Source organism: Eretmochelys imbricata, chromosome 14 (assembly GCF_965152235.1).
Source record: "Eretmochelys imbricata isolate rEreImb1 chromosome 14, rEreImb1.hap1, whole genome shotgun sequence".
Taxonomy (NCBI): domain Eukaryota; kingdom Metazoa; phylum Chordata; order Testudines; family Cheloniidae; genus Eretmochelys; species Eretmochelys imbricata.
Genome location: NC_135585.1, coordinates 24907945 through 24933835, shown reverse-complemented (window position 1 = coordinate 24933835; position 25891 = coordinate 24907945). Strand labels below are relative to the sequence as shown.

At 45.7% G+C, this 25891-nt stretch overlaps 1 protein-coding gene across 1 annotated transcript in view; it reads left to right on the top strand.

The window, feature by feature from the left end:
• The window catches only part of DNAH9 (dynein axonemal heavy chain 9), a 398671-nt gene that overhangs the window by 350401 nt on the left and 22379 nt on the right, over positions 1–25891 (top strand). The window contains exon 63 of the mRNA XM_077834481.1: positions 20295–20522. Within this exon, the coding sequence (XP_077690607.1) occupies positions 20295–20522 (228 nt within the window). The remainder of the gene's footprint in view (positions 1–20294; positions 20523–25891) is intronic.

Genomic DNA, 25891 nt, shown 5'->3' with positions numbered 1-25891 from the left:
CTATTCTAAGTGCATCCTTCTGTCTCAACCAGCTGTGGGTTGGTTGTGTATGAGCCTAGTCGGACTATGGTTACATGGGATGCCATGGAGACTATAGGAGGGAAAAACAGAGTTTTTCATTTAAAAATATGGAAATGCTACATTTTGACAATTTCCAAATGTCATTTTCAAAAAATATTGAAACAAGAAAGTCATCAGACTGGCCCTTCGCCCAAGCAGTTTCAGGTCTGATGAATCAGCATTTTCTGACACAGACGTCCCTATGGGCTCTAACTTAGCTATATATGAGTTACCGATTTCCATTTGTGGCCCCGGCAGTTCTGCCAGCAGGCAGCAGTGGATGCTTTGCTCAGGATTGTTCCATAGCGAGATCTTACAATCAGACTTCTCACTGTAACATTCTTTCCTTCGCTGAGAAAGCATTAACAAGCTGAGATAGGAGAAGGGTGTGAAGCTGCTGTTATTGCATTTCTTTTGAGTATACAACCTGTCTGCTTTGCCTCTCTGTGACAAGCCCCCCCCCCAACCCCGATAGCTTTAAATAAACACAAATACGAACACTAGATTCCTTCCCCACCTCTGATGTATCTCTACAAATGCTCAGGAACCTGAAAGAAGCAAACAGGAATTTAAAATATTCTTTGGAGTCCTGTGCATAGGGGAAAAGCAAGTTCTGTCATTTCCTGTTTTGTGAAGATCTGTAGCGGCCCTTAATGAGACAACAATTTTCCTTTTCAGAATTCCCAAGTGTCACCGGTGCCTCCTGCCGTGATTAAAGTCAAACCGTGCATCCTGTTCTCAAGCTTCACTTTAGATCCATGTAGAAATCATTGTCATCAGCCATGCAGCCCTTTTCAGTGGGGGCTCCTGACATCTTCTTGTAAGAAAATAATGAGCTTGGACAGCAAGTGATGCGCACTTCCCGTTTGTTTATGTACACAGGCTACGTTTCTCAGAGCTGGGGGAGATGAACACCGGCTGCTTTCTCCTACACCATAGGACTCAGAGCTAAATAATTAGTATTCAGGGAAGGCAGCATGTCCCCCCCAGTCTAATGGCAGAGGCACACTAATGATGAGGGTCAGGTTCTTACTCCAAACAGGCCTGGCCAGACAGGGTGAGATGGGGTGGGCTTTGCAGCTGGACGGAGCATTTTTATAGCTTGTCCTTGGTCATGGAGCTCCCTGAAATGGGTGCTAAGGACCCAGTGGCCACAACACTGTGAACATCTGATGTGAGAAAACGTGGATTTCACAGTGTTCAACAGTGAAGCCAAGTTAGCCCAGCCTCCTGCTGGCAGGCGAGCCCTGCAGCAGGCAAGCCCTGCAGTAGGGGCTGGTGCAGCTGCCTGGGGGAAGGGATCCTCATGCAGATGAACTCCCTGCCTGTCACACCTCAGCTGTGCCTATGCAGGGTCTGTGCCTGTCCCACATCTCAGCTGTGCCTGTGCAGGGTCTGTTCCTGTCCCGCTCCCAGGAGTCTGTCTAGGATTCTCGGTGCAGCCATGACAGAGAAAATACAAAATTAATCATCACGAGGCATCACAGGTTGCAGCTGAATTGCCCCCCTTGGCCACTCACTAGACTCATAGACTCTAGTGCCAGAAGGAACCACCGTGATCATCTAATCTGACCTCCTGCACACTGCAGGCCCCAGAACCTCACCCACCCAGTCCTGTAATAGACCCATAACGTCTGGCTGAGTCACTGAAGTCCTCAAATCCTAATGTAAAGACTTCAAGTTACAGAGAATCCACTATTTACACCAGTTTAAACCTGCAAGTGACCCGTGCCCCCACTGCAGAGGAAGATGAAAATCCCCCAGGGTTTCTGCCAATCTGATCAAGGAGAAAATTCCTTCCTGACTCCAAATATGGTGATCAGTTAGGCCCTGAGCATGTGGGCAAGACTTATCAGGCAGACACCTGGGAAAGAATTCTCTGTAGTAACTCAGAGACCTCCCCATCTAGTGTCCAATCAAAGGCTATTGGGGGATATTTGCTGCTAGCAGTCACAAATCGGCTACATGCCATCATAGGCAGTCCCATCATACCATTCCCTCCATAAACTTACCAAGCTCAGTCTTGAAGCCAGTTAGTTTTTTTGCTCCCACTACTGCCCTTGGAAGGCTGCCCCAGAACTTCACTCCTCTGATAGTTAGAAATCTGCATCTAATTTGAAGCCTAAACTTGTTGATGGCCAGTTTATATCCATATGTTCTTGTGTCCATATTGGTACTTAACTTAAATAACTCCTCTTCCTCACTGGTATTTATCTCTCTGATGTTTTTACAGAGAACAGTCATATCTCCCCTCAGCCTTCTTTTGGTTTGACTGAACAAGCCAAGCTCTTTCAGTCTCCTCCTTGGATCATCCTAGCAGCCCTTATCTGTACCTGTTCCAGTTTGAATTCATCTTTCTTAAACATGGGAGACCAGCACTGCACACACTATTCCAGATAAGGTCTCATCAGTGCCTTGTGTGATGGTATTAACACTTCCCTGTCTCTGCTGGAAATACCTTGTCCAATGCATCCTAGGACTGCATTAGCCTTTTAGACTGCTGTGAGGGGACTCTGCTGCTGTGCCCCTGGGTGTTTTAAGCTCCCTTGGTTCTCAGAAGGCTGCAGCAATGTTTCTTCCCTTGGCCTTTCCAGCACATTTCCTGGGCAGTGACTTACAGTCTGCTACCCCTTCATGGCAATGGACTCCTCAGCCCACTTGCTTGAGCACCCCAGGACCAGTGCTGACCCTCAAGATACCTCAGTAGCCTTAATGACACCCTCTTCCAGAATGCCACCAAAGGTGAGAGCCTTCTGGATTACAGTTTAACCCTCTCAGAGGGCCAGATGGCAGTTGTAAAGCAGATAACGCACAGATGCACTTTGCACAGAGTCTAACACCTTATTCAGTCTTTCGCTTAACAGATAAATCACAACAGAATACAGAGCAGACAAATTAGTAAACTCTACATACATTTTCCTGCCTCCGTTTCCTCATCACGCCAGAGCATTGTTTGGACTGGGGTCAGGATAATTGGGGTCATCCAGGTCCTTTGGCTGCAGAGCTGAAACGTGTGTGCTGAAACATGGAGTCTTCTCCCCTCAGCTTGTCCCCTCTGACCTTGGTCCATGGTCTTCCTTACTCCTGTCCAGACATTCTGTGTGTCACACCACAAGCTCCTTCTGTGTGGCTCTATGTATTTCTATATCCCCTACCAGGACCTGACTTTCTTTGTTCTATGTTTTCCACTGCTCCCCTCTGAGAGGTAGGGTAAAGCTGGTTGCTCTTATGTGCAGTTATCGCTAGCATAATTATTGTGTGGTCAAAGCACAGTCATTAAAGCTAAGCACTCCTTGTTGTCCTCAGTCGGGTGTGTACCTGCTGCAGGTCCTGTCCACAGTGCTACATACATACACAGATGCTTTCAATGATTCAGCAATTTCTTGATAACTTTAGAATAACTTCATAATGTCAACCAGAACTCATAGGTTGTACAGACAGTGCCCCCAAATCAGCACACTAGGGCACAGGAATAGGGGAAATGGATGGCTCTGGTCCATTTGTGTTATACACACAGGGGGGTCCACATAATCTATCACCAAAGTCACACTGAGAGCATCTTTCCAGCATTCTCCCTCATCTCCGTTTTTCTGTTCATGTGTGAAGAGGTGACATTTAATTTTAAAATGGATCTAGACCTAGTGGTCAATCCATCATTTGAGACTGGACCGGAAACTCCAGAGTAGGGAGTAGTCCTGTGCTGGCCCCTGGGTGATCCAACAGGCCCTTATACCTCCAGCTGTTCTCTCTGGCTGGCCTTGAAAGGAAGCTGTCCCAGTATCTGTCAGTGGCTGTACTCCTGAAGGCCTTCGCTAGATGACTAGCTGTCCATCACGTTGCCCCGGGCAATGGGGAGAAAAGGGTGGGAGAGAACAGTCCTATTGCCACACTGCAGGCTCAGCATGCAAGGCCTGTGGGGTTCTTATTACAAAATGGATCCCTGTCTAAATTCTATCTGTTGTGATTCCCCTTAGCCTGACCTCTCTCTGTTTGGGAATCACCTGTTACATAGTGGGCACTACCACAGAAGAATAGTAATAATTATGGTCTCAAGAGAGAGTAATTAGAAACACTAGACCATGTTGAGGTAAAATATATACATCAAGAGCATTGCTTTGGGCAGCCTGTCTCTCCAGCTCACCCCTTTCTTCCCACCTGCCTTCTCCAAAGCTAACTCCGTCTGGATCCATTCTGCAGCACAGCAGCATATGCACAGCACTACCTTTAGCCCTTCACTAACACAGTCCCTCTGGGAGAATGGGCTCCCTCTATACAAACTTCCAATGTGGATCTGTCTCCAGACAAACCCAGCCTCAGATGCAAAGAGCAGCCAGAAGGCAGGGGCCACACCTTCAGCTTCATTAAGGCAGCTTTTTTCAATTCCCCCTAGTGCAAAGCAGCTATTCAGGTGGCTAACTTGGCCTCCCGAGGGTCTCCTCTGCACAGGAAGACTGTCCAGAAGAAAAGAGCCTCCCATTGCAGGCCAGGAGCACCCAGGAGCTGAATTTTATGATGCTGTGGGCCACATTTGACCTTTGAGCTGAACTCTCTGATCCTACTTCAGAACCTCAGGCTAGGAAAGTAGTCATCACAATCAGCAAACAATGTTCACGAGCCTAATCCCAGAGAAATAAACTCCCCGCATTAGCATCTGCCACTAGCAGATCCTGACAATTTGATGCCAGGAAGAGTTCAAATGCTAGTGATTCCCAATTTAACCACAGTCCCCATCCATTAGCCAAAATGCCATTTCCCTCACTTTGTGATCAAGTTAATTTAATTCTTTCTTGAGTGTCTTTCCATTTTCATACACTGTTGCTTCACTAAGATAGGGTCATGTATTGAATTAAATAAGAATGAGCTCCTAGACCAAAGCTGTATGCAAATCTAAAGGCTGCAGAGCACTTCTTATTACATGTTACACACACTCGGCCCTTTTCAGTGTGTGTTCCACAAGCAGTGTAAGCCACATGTGGTGTGTGCCGTATGCTTCTCCCCAAGGACCGATCAGGACCTCTCTCAGCATGTGGTGTTTACATTGCAGCAGAGTGTAGCAGAACTGTGGGATACACTCCCCTGAGGGCGCAATGTATTGACCACTAATGTCCAGTATACCTCTCCATCAATAAAGAAGAGATCGCTCTCTTTCAGGAGAGCCCCAGCAAAGCAATGGCAGCGCTGGTCAGCTCATGTCCCCAGGACCTTCTCGTCGCTGGGTGCAGCTGAAAAGAGTAGAGGTGGTGTCACCCACACCACCTCCAATCCGTGTCTCCGACTTGCCCTTTTGGCTTCTTCAGTGCTCCAAACTGGGAGAGGACCCCTCTAGTCATACCTTTGGACCAAGGCTGTGGGTGGGGTGAGACTTCTGACGCCTGTTTGCCTTCCCTGCCTCTCCTCATCTGACTGCTTAGCACTGCTCAGAGAGACTTAGTTCCTGCTCAGATTGTCAGCACTGCCCTGCAGCGTAAGCTGTGTCCCATAGCACTGTCACAACTGGGTCAGACCAGAGCTCTCCGTCCCAAACTCTGGGGAAGGTCAGATCAAGATAGGGACTTTGCCATTCAACCCTATTTTCATAAAGAACCAAACTGGAACCCCGAGCCCCAGCAGCCTCAAACTCCTTGGAGGTTTGGATTCGGATTCAGTTCCAGATCTGAACTCTGGGCTGTGGTAGGTGCTGCAGCTCTAGGGTGGGGGAAACAGGAAATAGGAGGCCTTTCTGGGGCTACCTCCACCACCCTTAGGCCCAGAACTCTGCCAGGCAGGCCCATCTCCCCACCGAAGATATGGGATCAAGGAAAGAAAAAAAATCCTTGAGGATGGAGAGAGCCAGAGACTCAAGTTGCCACTTACAGTTGCAGAAGCAGTTTCATCAGGGACCTTCAGACTCATCAGACAGCTGGCTAGCTTATACTCTGAATATTGTTCCCCCTCTGTTGAGTACCTGCCAGTTTCAACCCCAATCCTAACCCCTGCCATTCAGCTTACTTCAGTATCTCTCTGTCTACCCTCATGCCTGCCATCGTCTTCCCTTTCATTCATCCCCAATCCCGTTACCGCTCTTCCTTTTCTTCCTTTAGCTAATCTTTTCCTGTCTTCCTTTCTCTCCCACTCTTGCCCTAGAACACATTGAATATCTACTATAAAATACAATGTAAATAAACAATGCCCCACCCCAAAATTGACAACAGAGATCATGGAACAGCACTTTCAGACTATCACTCTGTTGTATCTCTTTCCCCCACACCGTATCTCTCTTGTCTACCAAGACTATAAACTCTTCCAAACAGGGACCATCTCTCAGCATATATTTGTACAGCACTTAGCACAATGAGGCCTCAGTCTCACCTGAGGTCTCTAGGCACTACCATAATACACGGAATAGTTAATAATAATAACTAATGTGACACCAGCACATCTCTAGAAAAGAGCCATTAACATTGCCTTTGCTGCAAGAATCATTGGGTGAAATCCTCTGGCCTGTGTCATGCAGGCCAGAGAAGTTGATCAGAGGGGTCCCTTCTGGTTTTAAAACAGATGACTCTCAGGTACACCTTGCATCTTTTACTTGCCATCCCCAGTTCCCTGCTCCTAGAAAGCCCTGAAAAATGTGCACATGTAATTGACTCTTTCTAGGGACACAACAGTGGTGAAGTGTGGTAGGTGCCCCCAAAACAGTTGTATTTCACTGCTTCTTCAAATATCAGTCTTGTTTTCTCATTTTTTTGAGCATATGAGTCTGGTAGAAAATAAGGAGAACTCCTTCATGTTGGCTTTCAGAAGGCCTTTGACAAGGTCCTTTCCATGAGGCTACTAAAAGAAACTAAGTAGTCCTTGAAGTGAGAAGCAAAGTGTTGTCATAGGTCGGAAACTGGCTAAGAGATAGGAAACAAGGAGTAGGGATAAATGATCAGTTTTCATCCTGGCAAAAAGTTAACAATGGCAGCCACAAAGTTCTGTACTCAGATTAGTTCTTGTCTGGAAAAGAGAGGGAGCGGGGAAGTGGCAAAATTTGCAGATGGCAGAACATGATTTAGGTTAGACAAGTGAGGAACTTCAAAAGCACCCAGCCAATCAGGGTGACTGGGCAACATGATGGCACATGGCACTCAATGTGGATAAATACAAAGTAATAGACATTGGAGGGGAATATTTGAACTACTCATGCACCCCATAATCCTTCCATATTTGAGAGGGGGGTCGTGAAGATAAAGCCATACACGTTTGGAAGGAGCTCAGATACTATGGTTTTGGGAGTCATATACGTACCTAGATAGATAAAACTAGTAGCACAGGGGTCAAACACAGGTTCTTCTCTGCCTGACTTTGGGCAAGTATTACTGACAGGTTCTGGAGGAGCCTTAGGACACCAATGGTAAATTGGATCTGTGCCCCTCTAGGCTACTGACAAGTAGTGGAAACATTGTGTCCATTATTTGAGGAGATTGTGAATGGCCACCCATAGCAGGGGTTGTTTACTTAAGGAATTGACTTTGAGGTTTTTGACATAGTTAATCTCTCTAATTATCACCCAGTCTCTAATCTCACTTTTTAGGGAGACGTTTATGACACAGTTGTGGCAATCTGACAATTCCTGGAGTCCTCAGATGGCCTCCAGTCTGGTTCTAGGCCTGCATATTGCACGTAGACAGCCCTAGCCCCAGTGGTTGATCTGCTGCAGGCCGAGAACCAAATGTTTGTGCTGATCATTGTAGACCTGTGAGCTGTCTCTGACCATGCTGGCATGGCCATGATCCTAGGCGAGGAGAAATGGAGGCATTCTGGACTAATTGTATCTTTTTCTCATGGGACGACATGCTACACAACCTTACACAGTAAATGCGAATGAGGGAATAGGATTCCAATGATTCCATTGTCCATCTGTGGATAGCTCCCATTTTTCTTCAAGTGGTTGCAGACATGTGTTCCACTCAGGTGTGCACGCACCCAGTACAACAAAGCTGGAAATCTTTTCTTAGCAGTGCCCACAGTACCTGTGTCCTGTAGCCCCTCCTCTAGCTATGTAAGGGCAGTACCACCCCAACTCTACTCAGTTCCTTCTCGCCACCCGCTGCTTGAGCTGAAACATTCTGTGTGGTATTTTACCTCACTTTTTTCTGTCACCAGAGTTTCCATGATTCTGGTGTATATAGTTAATTATAGTGACACCCTTAAGTTTTTGTTAGTTAAGTAGGGTTTAGCCTGCTGAGATGCCTTCACCAAGTTTTAAACACCATCTGTCATATGGGGTGGCTATCCCCAGTAATGATCCCTACACTCAGTGTTTATTGTGCCTTGGTGAAGGGCACATTGTGGAAAGGTGCTCCATCTGTAAATGGTTCAAGAAAACACAGGTAGCAAGATATTTGTACCTCAAGCAATACCTTCTGAAACAGGACATGAGATCCACTTTGGAACTGTAGACTTTCACAGATCGTCCAGTCCCAACTCAAGATGTTGCTCCAGGCTCAAGGTCTGATATTTCCCCTAAGAGGAAGGGGGATTATTCTCCTTCCTCTGGTCCTCTGAAGAAGAGGTCTTGCAAGACAGACGAGGCCATTCCAGGACTTGAGAGATTCCCCTTCATCTTTTAACTTGCACCATGATTCTTCAGGTTCGCGGGATGGAGTTGGCCCATCTAACCACTTCCCAGTACCACACCGAGAGCTGTTGGACACTGTACCGTCGACCTCAGTACTGGGTATGGGGCATGTGTTGAGTATGACACTGACAATGTCGGCATCAGCACTGACTGTCTCTACACTGTTGGCGTCCCAGGTTACATCAGACCTGCTCTGCCTCTCTGATTCATCGATAATTCAGGAGCACTCAGCTGCTGTGGCTTCTTCTGCTTTGGCTGTGTCCTCTGTGCTGCCTGGTCTGTTTGCAGAATTGTCTCAGTCGGCAGCACCATATTCCACACCACCTAAGATGCAGAGTGCGGAGTTGAGGTCAGTCCTCTTTTTGGTACCAAGGGGTCCATCAGCACAGACACTCTCTTCAGTACCAACAATAGCTTCAGTTCACACGTCATTTTTGGGATTGATACCAGTCCCAGCTTCAGTATCGTTGTCTGCTTCTGTGTCAGGTGGAAGTACAATGCCTATTTTGATACAGTACTTAACTTGTTGACTGTTCTTCCATCCTTGGTTCTGATGCTATTCCCATATTGGCATTTGGATGAGACTGGTTGTTTGCTTGGTCCACATTTGGGGACATCTTTCTCCTCTCCCTTTCCTTGAAGGCAACACTCTCGGAAGTCCTTGAGGCCATCCTTGGATCATCATCAGTACTAAGGTAGGCATCTTTCCTGCAGTAGGGACAGGGACTCCTGGCCCCATACCTCCTGGACATAATTGCCATATCCTTCTCCCCAGTGGCCTCCTTGGAATATTTGGGACCTTCCTTGATCTACAAGATCCTGTTCTTCAACCCAGTCCAGGATAAGGTTGCCGACCAAATCTGCAGCCTGTCCTTCTGACCCACCTCCACTGCAGATTTAGTCGGAGGTCATTCCCCCTGGGCCATTTCAGCCTGAACCCCTCATACAGGAACAAGTGCTGCCACAGGGAGCCTCCACTGGCCCTTCCTTCTCCTCACTGAGTGATTCACAGTAGTGGGCTCTCCTTCCCTGTGCTTGAGGATTTCAAGTCATAGCAGAACCTCCTGACGTGTTAGGTTTCCACCTTGAGCATGCAGGCCAAGTTCGTGCAGGAGAATACCCATAAGTTGTTGCATATTCTCCAGTCCTCAACCTCAGGCAGGGTAGCTCTTCCCATAAATAAAGCTCTTTTGGAGACTGCAATACCCAGATTCATTGCCACCTACAGCGAGGCATTCTGACAAACAATATTATGTCCTGATGCAGGGTTTTGAGTGTTTCTATTCCCACCCAGCCCCCAAACACTCTTGTTGTAATGACAGTAAATGATAGATCATTGCAGGGGAGATACAAGTCCACGCTAAGGACAGGAAATCTAAGAGAGTGGATTGATGGAGAGGAAAATTTATTCAGCCTCATTGTTACAGATGCACATTGCAAATCAGCAAGCGTTGCTATCTAAATATGACTTCGTTGGTTGGGACACTGTGTCGAAATTAACTGATAAATTGCCAGAATCATCCAGGTAAGAGTTTGCTGTTCATTGTGGAGGGCCATCTGGTGGCCAGAACATTATTACAGTCAGCACTGGATGTGGCAGATGCTTCCCCCAGAATTATGGTGTCAGCTGTGACTAAGAAAAGGGCCTAATGGTTACAGAATTCTGGCATTGCTCCTGAGGTTCAGCAGAGCATAGAAGACTTGCCTTTTGATGGTGGTTTTATGTTTTCCAAAAAAACTGACAAGATTTGACATTCTTTTAAGGACTACTGGGCTACGGAGTGTTTGTTGGGGTTTTATACCCCATCCCCAAAGAGATGTCGTTATGGGGGTTTTCAGCAACAGCAGCAGAATTGCTGACAGTGGGTTTTCCAGCAGTCATCCGTTACTGTTAGACAGCAAGACTTCTCCAAAACGGGTCATAGGTCACAGAGGAGGAGGTCTTCTGGATCCAATTTTAACCAGCCAGGCTGCCCTCCTCCAATGTCAAGCAAGCAGCCATTTTGACTTGCACATCCAGGACATCATTCCAACTGCGATCTCTCAATCCCCATCTCTTCAGTTTGGAGACAGCCTGTCTCACTTTTACAGTGTTTGGCACACAGTAACCATGGACAAATGGATCCTAAGCACTGTGAGATTGGGTTCAGAAATCCAATTTCTTTGGATTCCCCCTTCCCACTCCTTCTCTCTTCAGGGACTACTCTCACAAGCCACTGCTCCTTCCGCAGATTCCGTTTCTGCATTCTTCAGGAGCAGAGAGGAGGCCCCCCTGCAGCAGGAGGGAAAGGGATTCTCCTCCTCCTCCTCTTGGTCCCCAAGTCCACGGGAGGAATGAGACCTAGCCTCGATCTCCACAATCCCAATAAGTACATCTTTCAGTCCCCCAGCCACCTGCTGCTCCAAGGCCCTATGGGACTGCTGCTCTGAAGGCCTCCAGGGCGGCCCCTGGGACCACTGCTGCTCTGGCAGCTCCCAGGAACAGTGGCACCAGCCGCTGATTAGGCAACCCCAGGGCCAGCTGCCCAGCAGCAGCAGGTGCGGCTTGCCTCAGAATACGCGCCAGCAGTGGCTGATGCGGCTGGCCGCAGGACCGCCCAGGCAGTGGCCAGTGCAACTGGCCCTGGGGCCACTCCAGCAGTGGCTGATGTGACTGACCCTGCAGCACCCAGGACCTCTCCTTGGGTGCTCCCTGGGGCCAGCTGCTCGGGCAGCCTTGGGTCGGCTGCAGTTGCAAAAGTCACAGAGGTCAAGGGAAGTCATGGGATCTGTGATTCCCACCACCTCCATCACAGAATCGCAGCCTTTTTCATAGCCTTGACTTTTTATTTTCTTTGAAGATGGGATGAAGGGTCAAGCAGTCTCCATGCAAATGTTTTCCAGGTGGATAACATCTTGCTTTTCACTGGTTTAAGGGGATAGCTTGGACTGTGCCTCCACAGAGGTTATGAGCTCATTAGACAAGGGCCAAAGCGACATCGATCTCATTTCTCGGTGATGTTTTTATATTGGACATTAGCAGGTGTGATATTCCCAAGGGTTCAATATAGTCTGTTGAACAACTGTGTCCCCCCAATTCTGCAGTGTTTTACACTGCGTTTTACACTGTGAGAGCCACCACTCCTGATCTGCTCTCACACAGCGTCCAGCGTGTGAATCACTCCCAGCTATAGCCAGCCACCCATGAATTACACTGAAGGGCAACACCAGCAAACTGCCAGTCCCAGGCTTCCCCCAGCATTGTGCGTCTTGTACTGCCCAACACCTACCTGGACAATACAAGCTCATATAAAATCTGTCATTTAATTAATAGAAAATTATATGCACAAACTGTGTTATCTCAAATGGAGTTTCTCAAACACTTCAGTCCAAGCACACTGGTTTAGAGAAAACAAGTTTATTAACTACAGAAAGAAAGATTTTAAGTGATTACAAGTAACGAGGCATAAAATCATAATTGGTTACAAGTAAACAAAAGGTAAAATGCATCTAATACCTAATTTAACAAGCTAAGTGAATTCAAAGCAAAGCATCTCTCTCACCACATGCTGTAGCAGTTTCACTGGCTGAACTCCTTTTAGACAGGCTCTCTCCCCAGTCTAATAATGTTTCCTTTGTCCTTCAAGTGTTGTTGCCATGAGTATAGATGAAGGGAGAGATCATTTGGGGCCTCTGTTCTCCATTTTTATATTTTTTCCTCCTCTTTGAGAATCATCAGCAGATGATGATCAGGAAACAGAAAGTCTGTGGAACAGAAACCTCCAGTTGTTTCTTTGCCAAGATGTAAAACAACTGGAGGTTTTTGTTCCACAGACTTTCTGTTCCCTGAACATCATCTGCTGATGATTCTTTTTCTGCCAAGGAATAGCCACTTAACCAGCTGATAGTCCATTTGATTTTATTGACACCTGGCTGAGGTGTCAGTTTACCTTTTGTCTTTGAGGAACTGGTTTGTGTCTGCTTTTCTAAACTTTGAGCAAATGTTATAGATTCATAGATAGATTCATAGATATTTAGGTCAGAAGGGACCATTATGATCATCTAGTCTGACCTCCTGCACAACGCAGGCCACAGAATTTCACCCACCACTCCTACAAAAAAAAAAAAAAAGCCTCACACCTATATCTGTGCTATTGAAGTCCTCAAATTGTAGTTTAAAGACCTCAAGGAGCAGAGAATCCTCCAGCAAGTGACCCGTGCCCCATGCTACAGAGGAAGGCGAAAAACCTCCAGGGCCTCTTCCAATCTGCCCTGGAGGAAAATTCCTTCCCGACCCCAAATATGGCGATCAGCTAAACCCTGAGCATATGGGCAAGATTCATCAGCCAGATACTACAGAAAATTCTTTCCCAGGTAACTTGGATCTTACCCCATCTAAAACCCATCACAGGCCATTGGGCCTATTTACCATGAATATTTAATTACCAAAACCATGTTATCCCATCATACCATCTCCTCCATAAACTTATCGAGTTTAATCTTAAAGCAAGATAGATCTTTTGCCCCCACTACTTCCCTCGGAAGGCTATTCCAAAACTTCACTCCTCTGATGGTTAGAAACCTTCGTCTAATTTCTAATCTAAATTTCCTAGTGGCCAGTTTATATCCATTTGTTCTTGTGTCCACATTGGTACTGAGTTTAAATAATTCCTCTCCCTCTCTGGTATTTATCCCTCTGATATATTTATAGAGAGCAATCATATCTCCCCTCAGCCTTCTTTTAGTTAGGCTAAACAAGCCAAGCTCCCTGAGTCTCCTTTCATAAGACAAGTTTTCCATTCCTCGGATCATCCTAGTAGCCCTTCTCTGTACCTGTTCCAGTTTGAATTCATCCTTCTTAAACATGGGAGACCAGAACTGCACACAGTACTCCAGGTGAGGTCTCACCAGTGCCTTATATAACGGTACTAAAACCTCCTTATCCCTACTGGAAATACCTCTCCTGATGCATCCCAAGACGACATTAGCTTTTTTCACAGCCATATCACATTGGCAGCTCATAGTCATCCTATGATCAACCAATACTCCAAGGTCCTTTTCCTCCTCCGTTACTTCTAGTTGATGCGTCCCTAGCTTATAACTAAAATTCTTGTTATTAATCCCTAAATGCATGACCAAATGCATGACCAAATGCATGTTGTACAGTAGACTCTTATAACTTTACATACAATGTTGCCACACATACTTTACCAGGACAATAATGATCAGTAAACTGTGAGTTTTCAAATGATACCTCAGAAGGCATACTTGGTACAAAATCCATCCTAGGTTTGTAAAAAGTGTACACATGGAGATACAGGCAGTCACAACTGCTACTTTGTCTTCAATATGTACTTTTGCCAAGTATGCTATTATGACTGCAACTTGATAAGATGCAAATTTTAGGGAGGTAGTTCTGCAATCATTCTTTAGGCTCTGAGCCCCATTGCAATTTGGTGCAAAGGAACTGAGGCTGGTCAGGGCAACAGTGCCCTTAAATTGCCCAGGGAGGAGCTACGGAGTCAGAGGGCCTGAGCACTGCCCCTAAGGGTACTGCTAAGCAAAGTTCTCTGGCTTTGGTGTGCTGAGCACATGCACACCTGAGTGGAATACACCTCTGTACCCACACCTTGAAGAACAACAGTTACAATACAGGTAGGTAACCATCTTTAACTGATGAAGGGAGCCCTCCCTGGACTGTATGCTAGGGGTTCTCATTGTCTAGCCTAGTTCTCAGATTTACTGTACAGAGTTATGGTTTTCACAGTGTGTTTCTTGAGATGATCAGACCTTGTAAAAATGGCTAGTTGTCATTACTTTGGAAGGTAATTTGGGATAAGGCATGAAGCAGAAATTCCCAGCAGTCTCCAAAATGTGAAGGGGCTCCACACAGTCTCACACTGTAGATGAAGGGAATAAATTCTTAAGTAAATGCTGGTTTGTGTGTGTTACTATTTCTGATCATTACTATGGCAACCCCAGCATCGTGTGATATACATTCTCTGTCAGAGTAAAGCTGCTTTGAAGTATATGGCTGAAGAAGCACTTCGATGTTGCACATGTACACTCAGGTTCACTCGTGTTCACAGGCATACTCGCTCTGGCTGACACACCCTCTGTAGAACAAATGGTCATTTTATTGCTAAAGTGGTGACGTTACCGCAGGGGTAAATTTGTGGCAATTCTCTCTTTAGCTTCCTTTTTTCTGCCTTTCCAGTAGTTTGACTTCACCAGTGCTTGGAGCAGGCGCTGGCCTTTCTGCATGGATCCAGCTGCAAGATCTGGCTAGCTAAACAAATAATAAGAAAAAAAATCACTTGAAACTTCAATTTCACTTCCACTTGAGACAATTCTGCAAACGCAGACTGCGAGATTTGCATCCCTCTGCATGCAGCCTAGCCATAAGCCTTAGCTGTAAATATATGGGGGATTCAGAAGTGCTTTCCAATGCCTACTGATGTGCACTCATCCAGACCTGACTCACACAAGGACTCTGTCACAGGCTTCAAAATCTGACATAGAAAAATATATGGGAAAGGAATGACATGACTATTTAACTCCATTTACTATGGGGCCTCCAGAGTTAATTTGTGGAAGCGAAAAAGATAGAAAACTGGTGCAACATACGCTTTCAGAAGTGTGGTGGAGAATGTTGTTTGGCTGGCGGGAAAGACTCATGCAGTGGAGCAATTTGCAGAGTTCCCCTCGGAGTTATAAATCATCTTCACAGTATTACAGTCTCCCACAGTATTCTTGTCAGCAAGTTAAGGAAGTATGGGCTGGATGAATGCACTATAAGGTGGGTAGAAAGCTGGCTAGATTGTCGGGCTCAACGGGTAGTGATCAATGGCTCCATGTCTAGTTGGCAGCCGGTATCAAGTGGAGTGCCCCAAGGGTCGGTCCTGGGGCCGGTTTTGTTCAATATCTTCATAAATGATCTGGAGGATGGTGTGGATTGCACTCTCAGCAAATTTGCGGATGATACTAAACTGGGAGGAGTGGTAGATACGCTGGAGGGGAGGGATAGGATACAGAAGGACCAAGACAAATTGGAGGATTGGGCCAAAAGAAATCTGATGAGGTTCAATAAGGATAAGTGCAGGGTCCTGCACTTAGGATGGAAGAATCCAATGCACCACTACAGACTAGGGACCGAATGGCTAGGCAGCAGTTCTGCGGAAAAGGACCTAGGGGTGACAGTGGACGAGAAGCTGGATCTGAGTCAGCAGTGTGCCCTTGTTGCCAAGAAGGCCAATGGCATTTTGGGATGTATAAGTAGGGGCATAGCGAGCAGATCGAGGGACGTGATCGTTCCCCTCTATTCGACATTGGTGAGGCCTCATCTGGAGTACTGTGTCCAGTTTTGGGCCCCACACTACAAGAAGGATGTGGATAAATTGGAGAGAGTCCAGCGAAGGGCAACAAAAATGATTAGGGGTCTAGAACACATGACTTATGAGGAGAGGCTGAGGGAGCTGGGATTGTTTAGCCTGCAGAAGAGAAGAATGAGGGGGGATTTGATAGCTGCTTTCAACTACCTGAAAGGGGGTTCCAAAGAGGATGGCTCTAGACTGTTCTCAATGTTAGCAGATGACAGAACGAGGAGTAATGGTCTCAAGTTGCAGTGGGGGAGGTTTAGATTAGATATTAGGAAAAACTTTTTCACTAAGAGGGTGGTGAAACACTGGAATGCGTTACCTAGGGAGGTGGTAGAATCTCCTTCCTTAGAGGTTTTTAAGGTCAGGCTTGACAAAGCCCTGGCTGGGATGATTTAACTGGGAATAGGTCCTGCTTCGAGCAGGGGGTTGGACTAGATGACCTTCAGGGGTCCCTTCCAACCCTGATATTCTATGATTCTATGATTCTATGATACAATCCTTTTTTCCTATGAAAATTTGCCCCATTTTCTTATTTACTTCTTTCCTTTGAGGGACTGTTCATCTAACCGAGGCCATAAATCCCTAATGCCAACAAATTGTATACTATCTGTTTTCCTTTTTCCCCCCTTCACTCTATTTAAATTTTAATAGTTACATAAAAAAAGAAGGAATAAAGCATAAATAGACTGTCTGGAGTTGTTTCTCCCAGCACTGACCCTCCATTAGCCATCAGATCAGAAACGCTCTTTGCATCAATCTTCAGAAGGCTAGCAATACCGGCAAGTATTGTTCAGTAGCATCACATCAACACAAGTTGAATCAAAAGGTTTTTTTCAACCACATGATTCTGTAAAAAAAACTGATGTAGAAAAAAAACCATTGTCATTCTGTATCTATTCTGATACTTAAGGAACAATATTTTTGGTGTTGGTGTTGAGCTTTATCCATAAAATGTTAGCTCTTTATGGCTGGCTGTGTATGTCTCTCAATTCTTGTTTTGTTATTGGACTAGTAGTAATAGAGCATGTTGATTGCCTGGAGTCTGTGGGATTTCCTTGCCATTTCTAGCCCTGACTGCGGTGGGAAAGAACTGCTGCATTAACACTCAGGGTATAATTGCATTTTGTCCGCTGTTTTTCTCACTGTTATATTTTACAACAGAAAGGACCCCTCGGGACCCATGATTCCCTCCTGCTCCACTTAATACTAGCATGGTCCCAAATCATTAAAGGAAACGAAAGCTGTGATTTTATTTATTTATTATTTTATTTATTTAAGCTCTAAACTAGAAACCTTGCATCCTGTCAACATGAATGAAAGCCATACCCGCACCCTCTCCTTCTGGAGTATCATTTGATTGGAACTGAGGGATGCAAGCCACTTCCTGTGGGAGAGATGTATCTAACCTCTCCATCCAGTGTCTGTTCATTCCCTGGACAATTATTCTTCTCTTTAGTACTACGTGCATTCCTGAAGTGCCACCACTGCGGAAGCTGCATACTTATTCATAAACCTCACTTCTGGCCCAGACTAGGCTCCAGCGGAGGTCCTGTGAAAAAGAACCATGTGATCACATAATTATAGATTGCATTGTGATGCATATGCACATGGGGGCCAAATTAAAGTTCCATGGACAGCCTAAATGCTGACATTTCCTAGCTTCTGAGTACGACTTTGAAGTTTTAATATAACATTTTAATGTCGATTTTTGTATATCATTTTGTATTGATTAAACACTGCCTTGTATGTAGGATAGTGGTTCCCAAACTTGTTCCGCCACTTGTGCAGGGAAAGCCCCTGGTGGGCCGGGCCGGTTCAGCCGAACCTGCGAACGCGGCAGGTAAACAAACCAGCCCGGCCCACCAGGGGCTTTCCCTGCACAAGCAGCGGAACAAGTTTGGGAACCACTGATGTAGGATAACAGGCCTCAGTAAAAATCTGCCTAACATCAAAACACAATACACACACTAGCTGCCTTGCAAACTGGACTAAAGTGCACCATCATCACTAGGTGCCTGCCAAGAGAGAATTCAGTCCCAGCTTCTGGATGAATGCCTTCTACAAAGAGCCCCACACTGCAAGGATAGTGATCTTTGCATTTGAAAAACATGGTGCCTGGGTCAAAGAAACAGAGACCCATTGACTTGTTACCCATTTAAACACAGCCCCATGGGTTTTGTTGTGGTCTCTGCATTTTGCCTCCCCTTTGCACCTCCCCCTGCCTCCTGATATTTTAAACAGTCCCTGTGGCTTTGCTGTGGCACATTCCACGCTGAACTGCAGGCAAAGCATGCTGCAGGTAGCACTAAAAAGATGTGGGAAGTAATTAGACACTCAGGGACAGATTTTCAAAGATTATTAGGTGCCTACAAATGCAGACTGGAACTTAGTGTGATTTTCAAACATGTCTAGTGGATATGTCTATTGAAATCTGTGGAGTTACATGCCCAACCTCCATAGGCTTTTCTGACAGTCCCACCAGTTGCCTATTTTGGAGTGCCTATATACCTTTGAATATCTGGTTCTCACACGGCAAGATGCAAATCCAGAAAGCTACTCTGAAGTCTGTGGAATTACCCCAAGTAACACCAGAAGAGAATATGGCTCCTATTTTCTGATACTAGCAAGATAACTGGTTCAGGGAATGGTTTCTGGGCATAGCAAATGTGTAGTCTAACTGAGTTAATCAGCAAGGTTGGAGGAAGCCTTGCTTCTGTGTCTCCTTTCACTCTTTGGCATCAGCTATATACAGGCTGTGGTCTCCATTAGGGGTCAATCTTTGCCAGTAGGTACCTTGCACATCAATGGGATATAACTGCAGTGTCTCAGATACCCTGGGTAAATGCTGACTTTTAATGGCAACTATTGTACAATATCAGTAGAGAAATCTGTACTTACACACAGGACCTTTGCCCCTAAATGCAAAGTCATGACATGGCAACTGGAAAGGGCACATTCACTGGCCCAGCTTAGCACACCGCACAGCCCTATTTCTATATATAACCTAGCACACTCTGCCTTCTCTTCAATGTGGCACCTGCAGCAGCCTCTAGCTAATGTAACACCAGCCAGTCCTTCGTGCCTCATGTCAGGTTCTGTGTCTCAGTGCTAGATCATCCCCGAACCAGATTCCTGGGCAAAAGTACTAACAGCTGTGGTTCTGATCCAGGCTGTTATCATACTGTCTCAGGCTTCCCTCCTTTCCCGTGGAACAGACAAACAAACCAACACTGCTGTTCACCTTCTCCTCTACTCCTGGCCACAACCCCTCCATCCGTGTCTCACAAGAGGGACCAGAAATGGGTTCTGGAGCAGCAGTGGTCACATCCTCCCAAAGCATCTTTTCTTCTTATCCGCATTAATTTCTGTGTAAGATTTCCTCTCTTTTTGGTTTCTGTGTTCTAGGTGGTGTTGATCATCTTGATGGATTGTCAGTTTCTATGGCACCTGAGCTTTTATCCACCTTATGTCCCCTCAACTAAGGGTCTGGATCAGTCCCAGGCCTCCAGAATTTAGCCAGGCGTTTTCCAGTATTTGTCATCCTCAACTAATAAATAACTGGGGAAAGGCGAGTCATGCTGCCAGATCATTTTTACCCACAATCCCCAGCTGTCTGTGCCCTGCCTCCTGAGTCTCTCAGAAGAAAGGCCCATTTCCTGTCATGTCAGTAGAATGGTCAGCTGGGGAAACACTACAGGGTTTCCACCAATGTCCCACCTCTGTGTAGCCCTGAACGAGTGTGTGTGTTAATTTACTGATGGGCGTTAGAAGCCCATTCTCATTAGAAGCCCAGTTGTACGAATAAACAAAGCTTAGATGTTGTGATGCTGAAAAGCCTGTTAAACTTGGTTTCCTGGGAACGGACATCTATTGATACTGAGCATGAATTATTTTACTAAAAATTATCAAACAGTTTCATTGCATCTGTCTAAGGAAACTCTCCCTTTTCTGGGAAAATAATGCGGCTTCGACAGCCTTACATTAATGTAACAAACAGAAGATTATCATGCCTAAGAAAACAAACAATCTGAGAGCTGTTTCTCTAATCGCTAGTTCTTTGTCTTGATTATTTTTAACTTTAGAATGTATAAAATCTCAGGCCTTAAGCCCACTGTATGTCTGCGGACATGAATTACACTCTCTGTTAGGAAAGGTATTGACTTCTGGAGTGTGAGGGGACTCCTTAATCTCATCTTGGTGCTATATTTGATGGCTGCTCACTCCAGATGTAATGCCAGCAGTTGACAAAGTATTGTCCAATTTCTCCGTACTAGAATATCCATCTGGTGGCCAAGTGGCTGAGTTCTCTGGAGAAAAAACTTGAGCAGCATAGTGAAGGCAGCCACCAGGAGTTCCGCATCTTCATTAGTGCAGAGCCTGCTCCTTCACCTGATGGCCACATCATCCCCCAGGGCATCCTGGAGAACTCCATCAAAATCACCAATGAACCTCCAACTGGGATGCATGCCAACCTGCACAAGGCCCTGGATAACTTCAACCAGGTATGGTGACATTCCATAGGAATCACTGGCTTCCTTCATGAGGTAGCTACAATAACCAAACAGATTGCTGGATTAGTTAAGAACGAGTGTATCCAGATGCGCAGCACAATGTACGTGGCATATCTGCTACCTTCTGCTCCCAGGTGGCCACTGCATAACCTTGTAGAATCTCTGCTTACAATCTATTTAGGCAGCATTGAGTGGGCAAAAGGGGCGGGGGAGTGGCACTCTATGTCCGAAGTAGCATTACCTGTTTCCAAGTCACTGACAGTTCAGAAGTAAGTGATCTGGGGCACCTGGCACTGGCCATTGTCAGAAGACAGGATACTGGGCTAGATGGACCTTTGGTCTAACCCAGTATGGTCGTTCTTATGTTATTATGTTCTTATCTAGAACACTTATGGATCACTGTCTTAACAGATAAAGCACAAGGCATGATGTCTGCTATAGGTGATCAGCTCCTTACAGAACTATGTATAAATGTGTAGGGAAAAAGCTGTGTGATCATGGAGGACTTCAGTCTGAGTGACACATTCGGGAGGTCTCATGCTGCCAGTACTAAAATCTCCTTGGAATGTCTAAAGATTTTAGATGATAATTTCCTAATTCAAAAAGGGTTGCATCCAACTCGAGAGAATTCTGTATTAGACCTCATGTTGATAGATAAAGAGAAATTGATCAAAGAACTAAAATTACTGCTAACTTAGGTAAAAGTGATCATGATTTGATCTCATTTATTAAGTGCCAACAGAATAAAGAATAAAGTGCCAACAGAATAAAGTCCAGATCAGTAATATATACTTGGTGCTTTAAAAGGGCCAGTTTCAAAAAGCTAAAAAGAATTATGAGCCAGATCAGTTGAGAGAGAATTCAAACAAAGAAACAAACAAAATAGCACCAATCCAATGATAATTTAAAACTGTTTAAGGACATTTTACTAGATGCCTAAAAAGCCACAACCTGGCTTAGAGAGAAAGTAAAAGCAAGTGTAAAAAATAAAAATAAATTGTAGTAAAGTGTTCATTAAGGGGTAACTAGTTACTCAAACTAGGTTTTATGGGTTAGAGTCATACGCCACCTTCTCCCCTTACTTGATTTTTCAGTTAGTGTGTGTTTTCCTCCAGCTGGTTTGTACATATTGACAGGTTTCAGAGTAACAGCCATGTTAGTCTGTATTTGCAAAAAGAAAAGGAGTACTTGTGGCACCTTAGAGACTAACCAATTTATGCTCAAATAAATTGGTTAGTCTCTAAGGTGCCACAAGTACTCCTTTTCTTTTTGTACATATTGGCACTTAGCAGTCCCTTTACAAAAAATGTGTATAACAAATGGAAGAAAGTGGAATTTGATAGCAATGATTATAAATCAGAAGCTAGGAATTGTACAAAATTGAAAAGGGAAGCAAAAGGATATGAGGAGAAATCTATGGGCAGCAGAGAAAAGGAGTTTTTCAGGTATGTTAGGAACAAAAAAAATCCTAACAATGGTATTGATCTGTAACTAGATGGAAATGGTAGAATTGTCCATAATAATGCGGAAAAGGCAGAAGTGCTCAATAAATATTTCTGTTCCATATTTAGGAAAAAGCCAGATGATGTATTTGTATCATATGAAAAACTTTGCATTCCAACAGTAACTAAGGCAGATGCTGGGTCTGATCTGAGCCCCAAAGAAGTGGAAAAGAAGGCCTGGTATCTTTTGCCCCTCTCTGTACCTGGACTCAGATGCACATGTGTGCTTGTGCCCTGGGGCAGGCCATGCTCTTGTTTGTTATTCAAAGTATCAAGCTTTGTGCCTTGGCCCAAAAAGGCAGGCAAACTCAGCTGCAGGACTCACTGAGGTCAGACCCTCTGAGAGGGACCCTCAGATCTGTCTTCAGATCATGGCTCCATTATCAACCAGGGACAAGTATGCCATCTTCAACATCCCAGCCCCATAAGAACAACAGCAGATGTTGGTAGGAAGCCCTTAATTTTATGTCTGCATGTTACTACACGAGTATTATACAAAGTCTATACCAATAGACAACCACACAGAGTGGACGTTAAAACTCAGAATGGGCCCCCAGTTATTACTGTACCGTGGTATCTGAGATATGGCACTTGTCTCTTATTCTAAGTACATGGTATCTCTGAGACCACAGTGTGGGAACTGTTCACAAATGTCCCTTTTCTTGGTAACCACTGTGTACGGAGAATAGGGACCGACTCTGAATTAGATTCATTTTTCAGCTGAATATTTAAATAAAGAGGGAACAACTTGATAGCCTGTGAGTGATCAAACCACCTGAATCTCATACACTCTGCTTGGACAGGAGCCTACAAGGATATCCCTGAGCACTGGTATGGAGATTCAGTCTAGAGCCATCTTCACTTGGAGTCAGCACTGGGGCAATGCCATTTCTCGTGCTAGGGACTGCTGTGATATTGCCTGTCCTCTCTTGTGGATGGGATAAAGCCAAGGCCCTGGCCACTCATGTGTATCAAGAATCCTATGGCATCGTTCCCTAGAGACTGGGGCATTATTCCCAGGCTTAGCCAAATCCCAGCTGGCTAGCTGTATTCTGTCTCCCTAAATCCCCATGCTATTCTTCACTTATCCTAAGACAGCCCTGGATCACCAGCTGGTGCAGAGCAGCTGCCTTGTTCCACTCACAGTTGGGCAGTGAAGTCACGCTTTCCCATGCAGAGGTCTCCCAGCTAGAGCCCCTGTTGTGGGAAGTGAGGGAGATGGAGACCATCTACCGCAGAGCAGTCCCTAGGGGCATTCTGACCTTGTCAGCTGCTTCTACGCATGACAGAGCAGCAGGTGGAATGCTCCTTAAAAGATGCCCCCCCTGTGCCCACATGGTGCTTCTGGCCAGTAGAGAAGGTTTTAAGGCTACTGTTGGCGTGGCCAGTCATTGCTCGTTAGGAGCACAAGCATCAAGCTTTGCAGGGTGTACCCCTGTGTAGTTGTTCAGGTCCAGCTGCAGTGTAGCCTGCAGCCCAGGAGCACAAGGGGATCCAGGCCTGTCAGATGAAGGTGCTGTATCATGTGTACTCTGTTAGATGCTCTGATTATGAAGGCGTCTGCAGTATAAGGAAGAGAGTCTCCAGGGAGGTGCAGGTGGGAGGTTCTAGGTAGGGGTTAATGTGAACTGTCAGTGAAGATTATTCCATTTTTATCCACAGCCATTCATCATTTTGAATTGCACAGAAAGTCCCACAGAATAGGGGAGGGGGAACCTTCCCCCAAAGTAATGTTTTCATCCTGCCTGTGCTCATTTCAATCAGATAGTAATTAACATTTTCTAAATTGCTAGAGCATTATAAAATGCCTCTTATCACAAAATCCTGCAATGTGTGGGAGGAGAACCTTTACACCTCATTTCACTGCTTTGTGTTCCATTCTTGCTCAGCGTATGGAATGGATGTTCAAATTTAGTTCAGCTGAAAGCCACAAGAAGGCTTATTATTGTACACGGGGAATATTCTGGTTTTGTAGCTAAAGAAAAGGTTGGGATTAAATAGAGAGAGAGGCCAAATGAGGCTATGAGCCAGATCCTTTCTCAGGTTTCATTCAGACCAAAGTCCCCTTGAAGTCACTGGGAGGTTGCCGGAGGAAAGAATGGGCTCCGAGCATGGTAGGATGCTTTGACCCTGTTCTTTCATAATATCTGCAAAACAGTGCCCTAAAAACCGAGGGAGTTTAGAAGCTGCTCCCTAACTGAGGGGACAACAGGGCAGTGATTGCTCATGATGCCCATGATTCCCATTAAACAAGGATCAGCACATTTCATGGCAAGCGGGACCTCTATTCCCTAGCAAGGTCCCTGAATTCTGCAGTGGGGCAGTGCAGCAGCCTGGGAATCTGCTGCAGAGTTGGGTAACCTAAGAAATGGAAATTGTTAATGAATGGGTGTGAAGTTAAATCATATAATCAGTATAGCAACCCTTTGTTTTACGTATTTTGCTATTAAATTTTGTTTATTTTATGCTAACCTCACTCCCATCTTCAGTTCTCAATGTATCAACAACACACAGCTGCATCAGAGAGGTCGTCATTGCAAAGCTGGAAGTTTTGGCACAGAGGAGACATGGAAGGCCATTTGGGATTGTGGGATGAAAACGTGGGCTGGATTTGTCTGCCCAAAAAATCAGCAGTGAAATAGTTAACAAGGCAGGCACTAAAATAGTTGTCATTAGCTTTCCATGTGAATGCCGCAATGAGGTGAATGGGTAATACACTCCTCCCTGAGCTATGGTTTCAGGCTGACTGCAGACTCAAGCAGACATCACTGCACTGGCTCACACCAGGGTCGTCGCATTGTAAGGTTTTCTCCCCAGTCACAAGAAATAGAAATATTTTTAAATAGCAGCTTGGATTCTAATGCACAGTTCCATGGCAAAAAGGGCGCTCCCGTGGCTGCCGTTACCATGACTTGGGTGCATGAAGGGAGCAGTGACCAACAGAAAGACCAGCTTTCAGAAGCACTGTAGAGCCGTACCTCTGGCACTCGTGTGCCAGAAGCCATAGTGGGGGGATGGTGTCTTAGCTACAGCAAAAACCCTGAGCCTCTCTGGCTTTAAGTCAAAAGCGGCAATGACAGTCACAAGGGGAAACAAGGTGACAGTTACTACGGGTGCCCAGCTAGGATGGGAGCGATGGAATCAGCTCCCACTTTCAATTAGCGGAGCCTCCCACCCCAAGTAGGATCAGGCTCACAATTCCCTGCTGGGAGGGCTCCAATTCCCTCATGTTTAGGGGCTGCTGGGGTGCAGGGCTCTGTGTTTTGACTTTATGCCCTGTACATCCTCTTCCTTGCTGTGAGAGAGACTCACTCTACTAGAGATGGACCCAGGCAGCTTGCCTCCCACTCAAAGCCTTATCGCTTGCACGCTCCCAGCTCAGCCCTGAAAGCTGGCTTCCTTTGTTCCTCTTCATTGACTCAATGACTCAGGCTCTCCGCCCCTCCACCTCCCAGCCTGCCAATAGTTCGACACTGCCCGTTACCTACTCACTATGCAGAGCGCAGCCTGGAAGATGGGCATCAGTGCATAGCGTCAGAGGTCCAGTTTTGTTATTCTCCCCACTACTTGGCAGTTCCTGCTGGTACATGCTGGGTGTGTGCTCAGTACAAGAAGGTTGTATCTATCAGGTGAAAATGCTAGAAGAGAGAGGGCAGTTAGGCTTGTTTTCCTCAGAATGTATCATCCATGGAAAGGAAACCCCTCTCGGGTAATGTACTGCTCTTTCCTCTGGCCATGACCTCCCTCAGGGTAAATAATGCTAATGAAACCCTGGAGCACCGAAGAGTTCGTTTTCAGGCCGCAGTGCTACAGTGCTTCTGTTACAACGGTGACTCCCGGACAGTTCTCTGTCCCAGA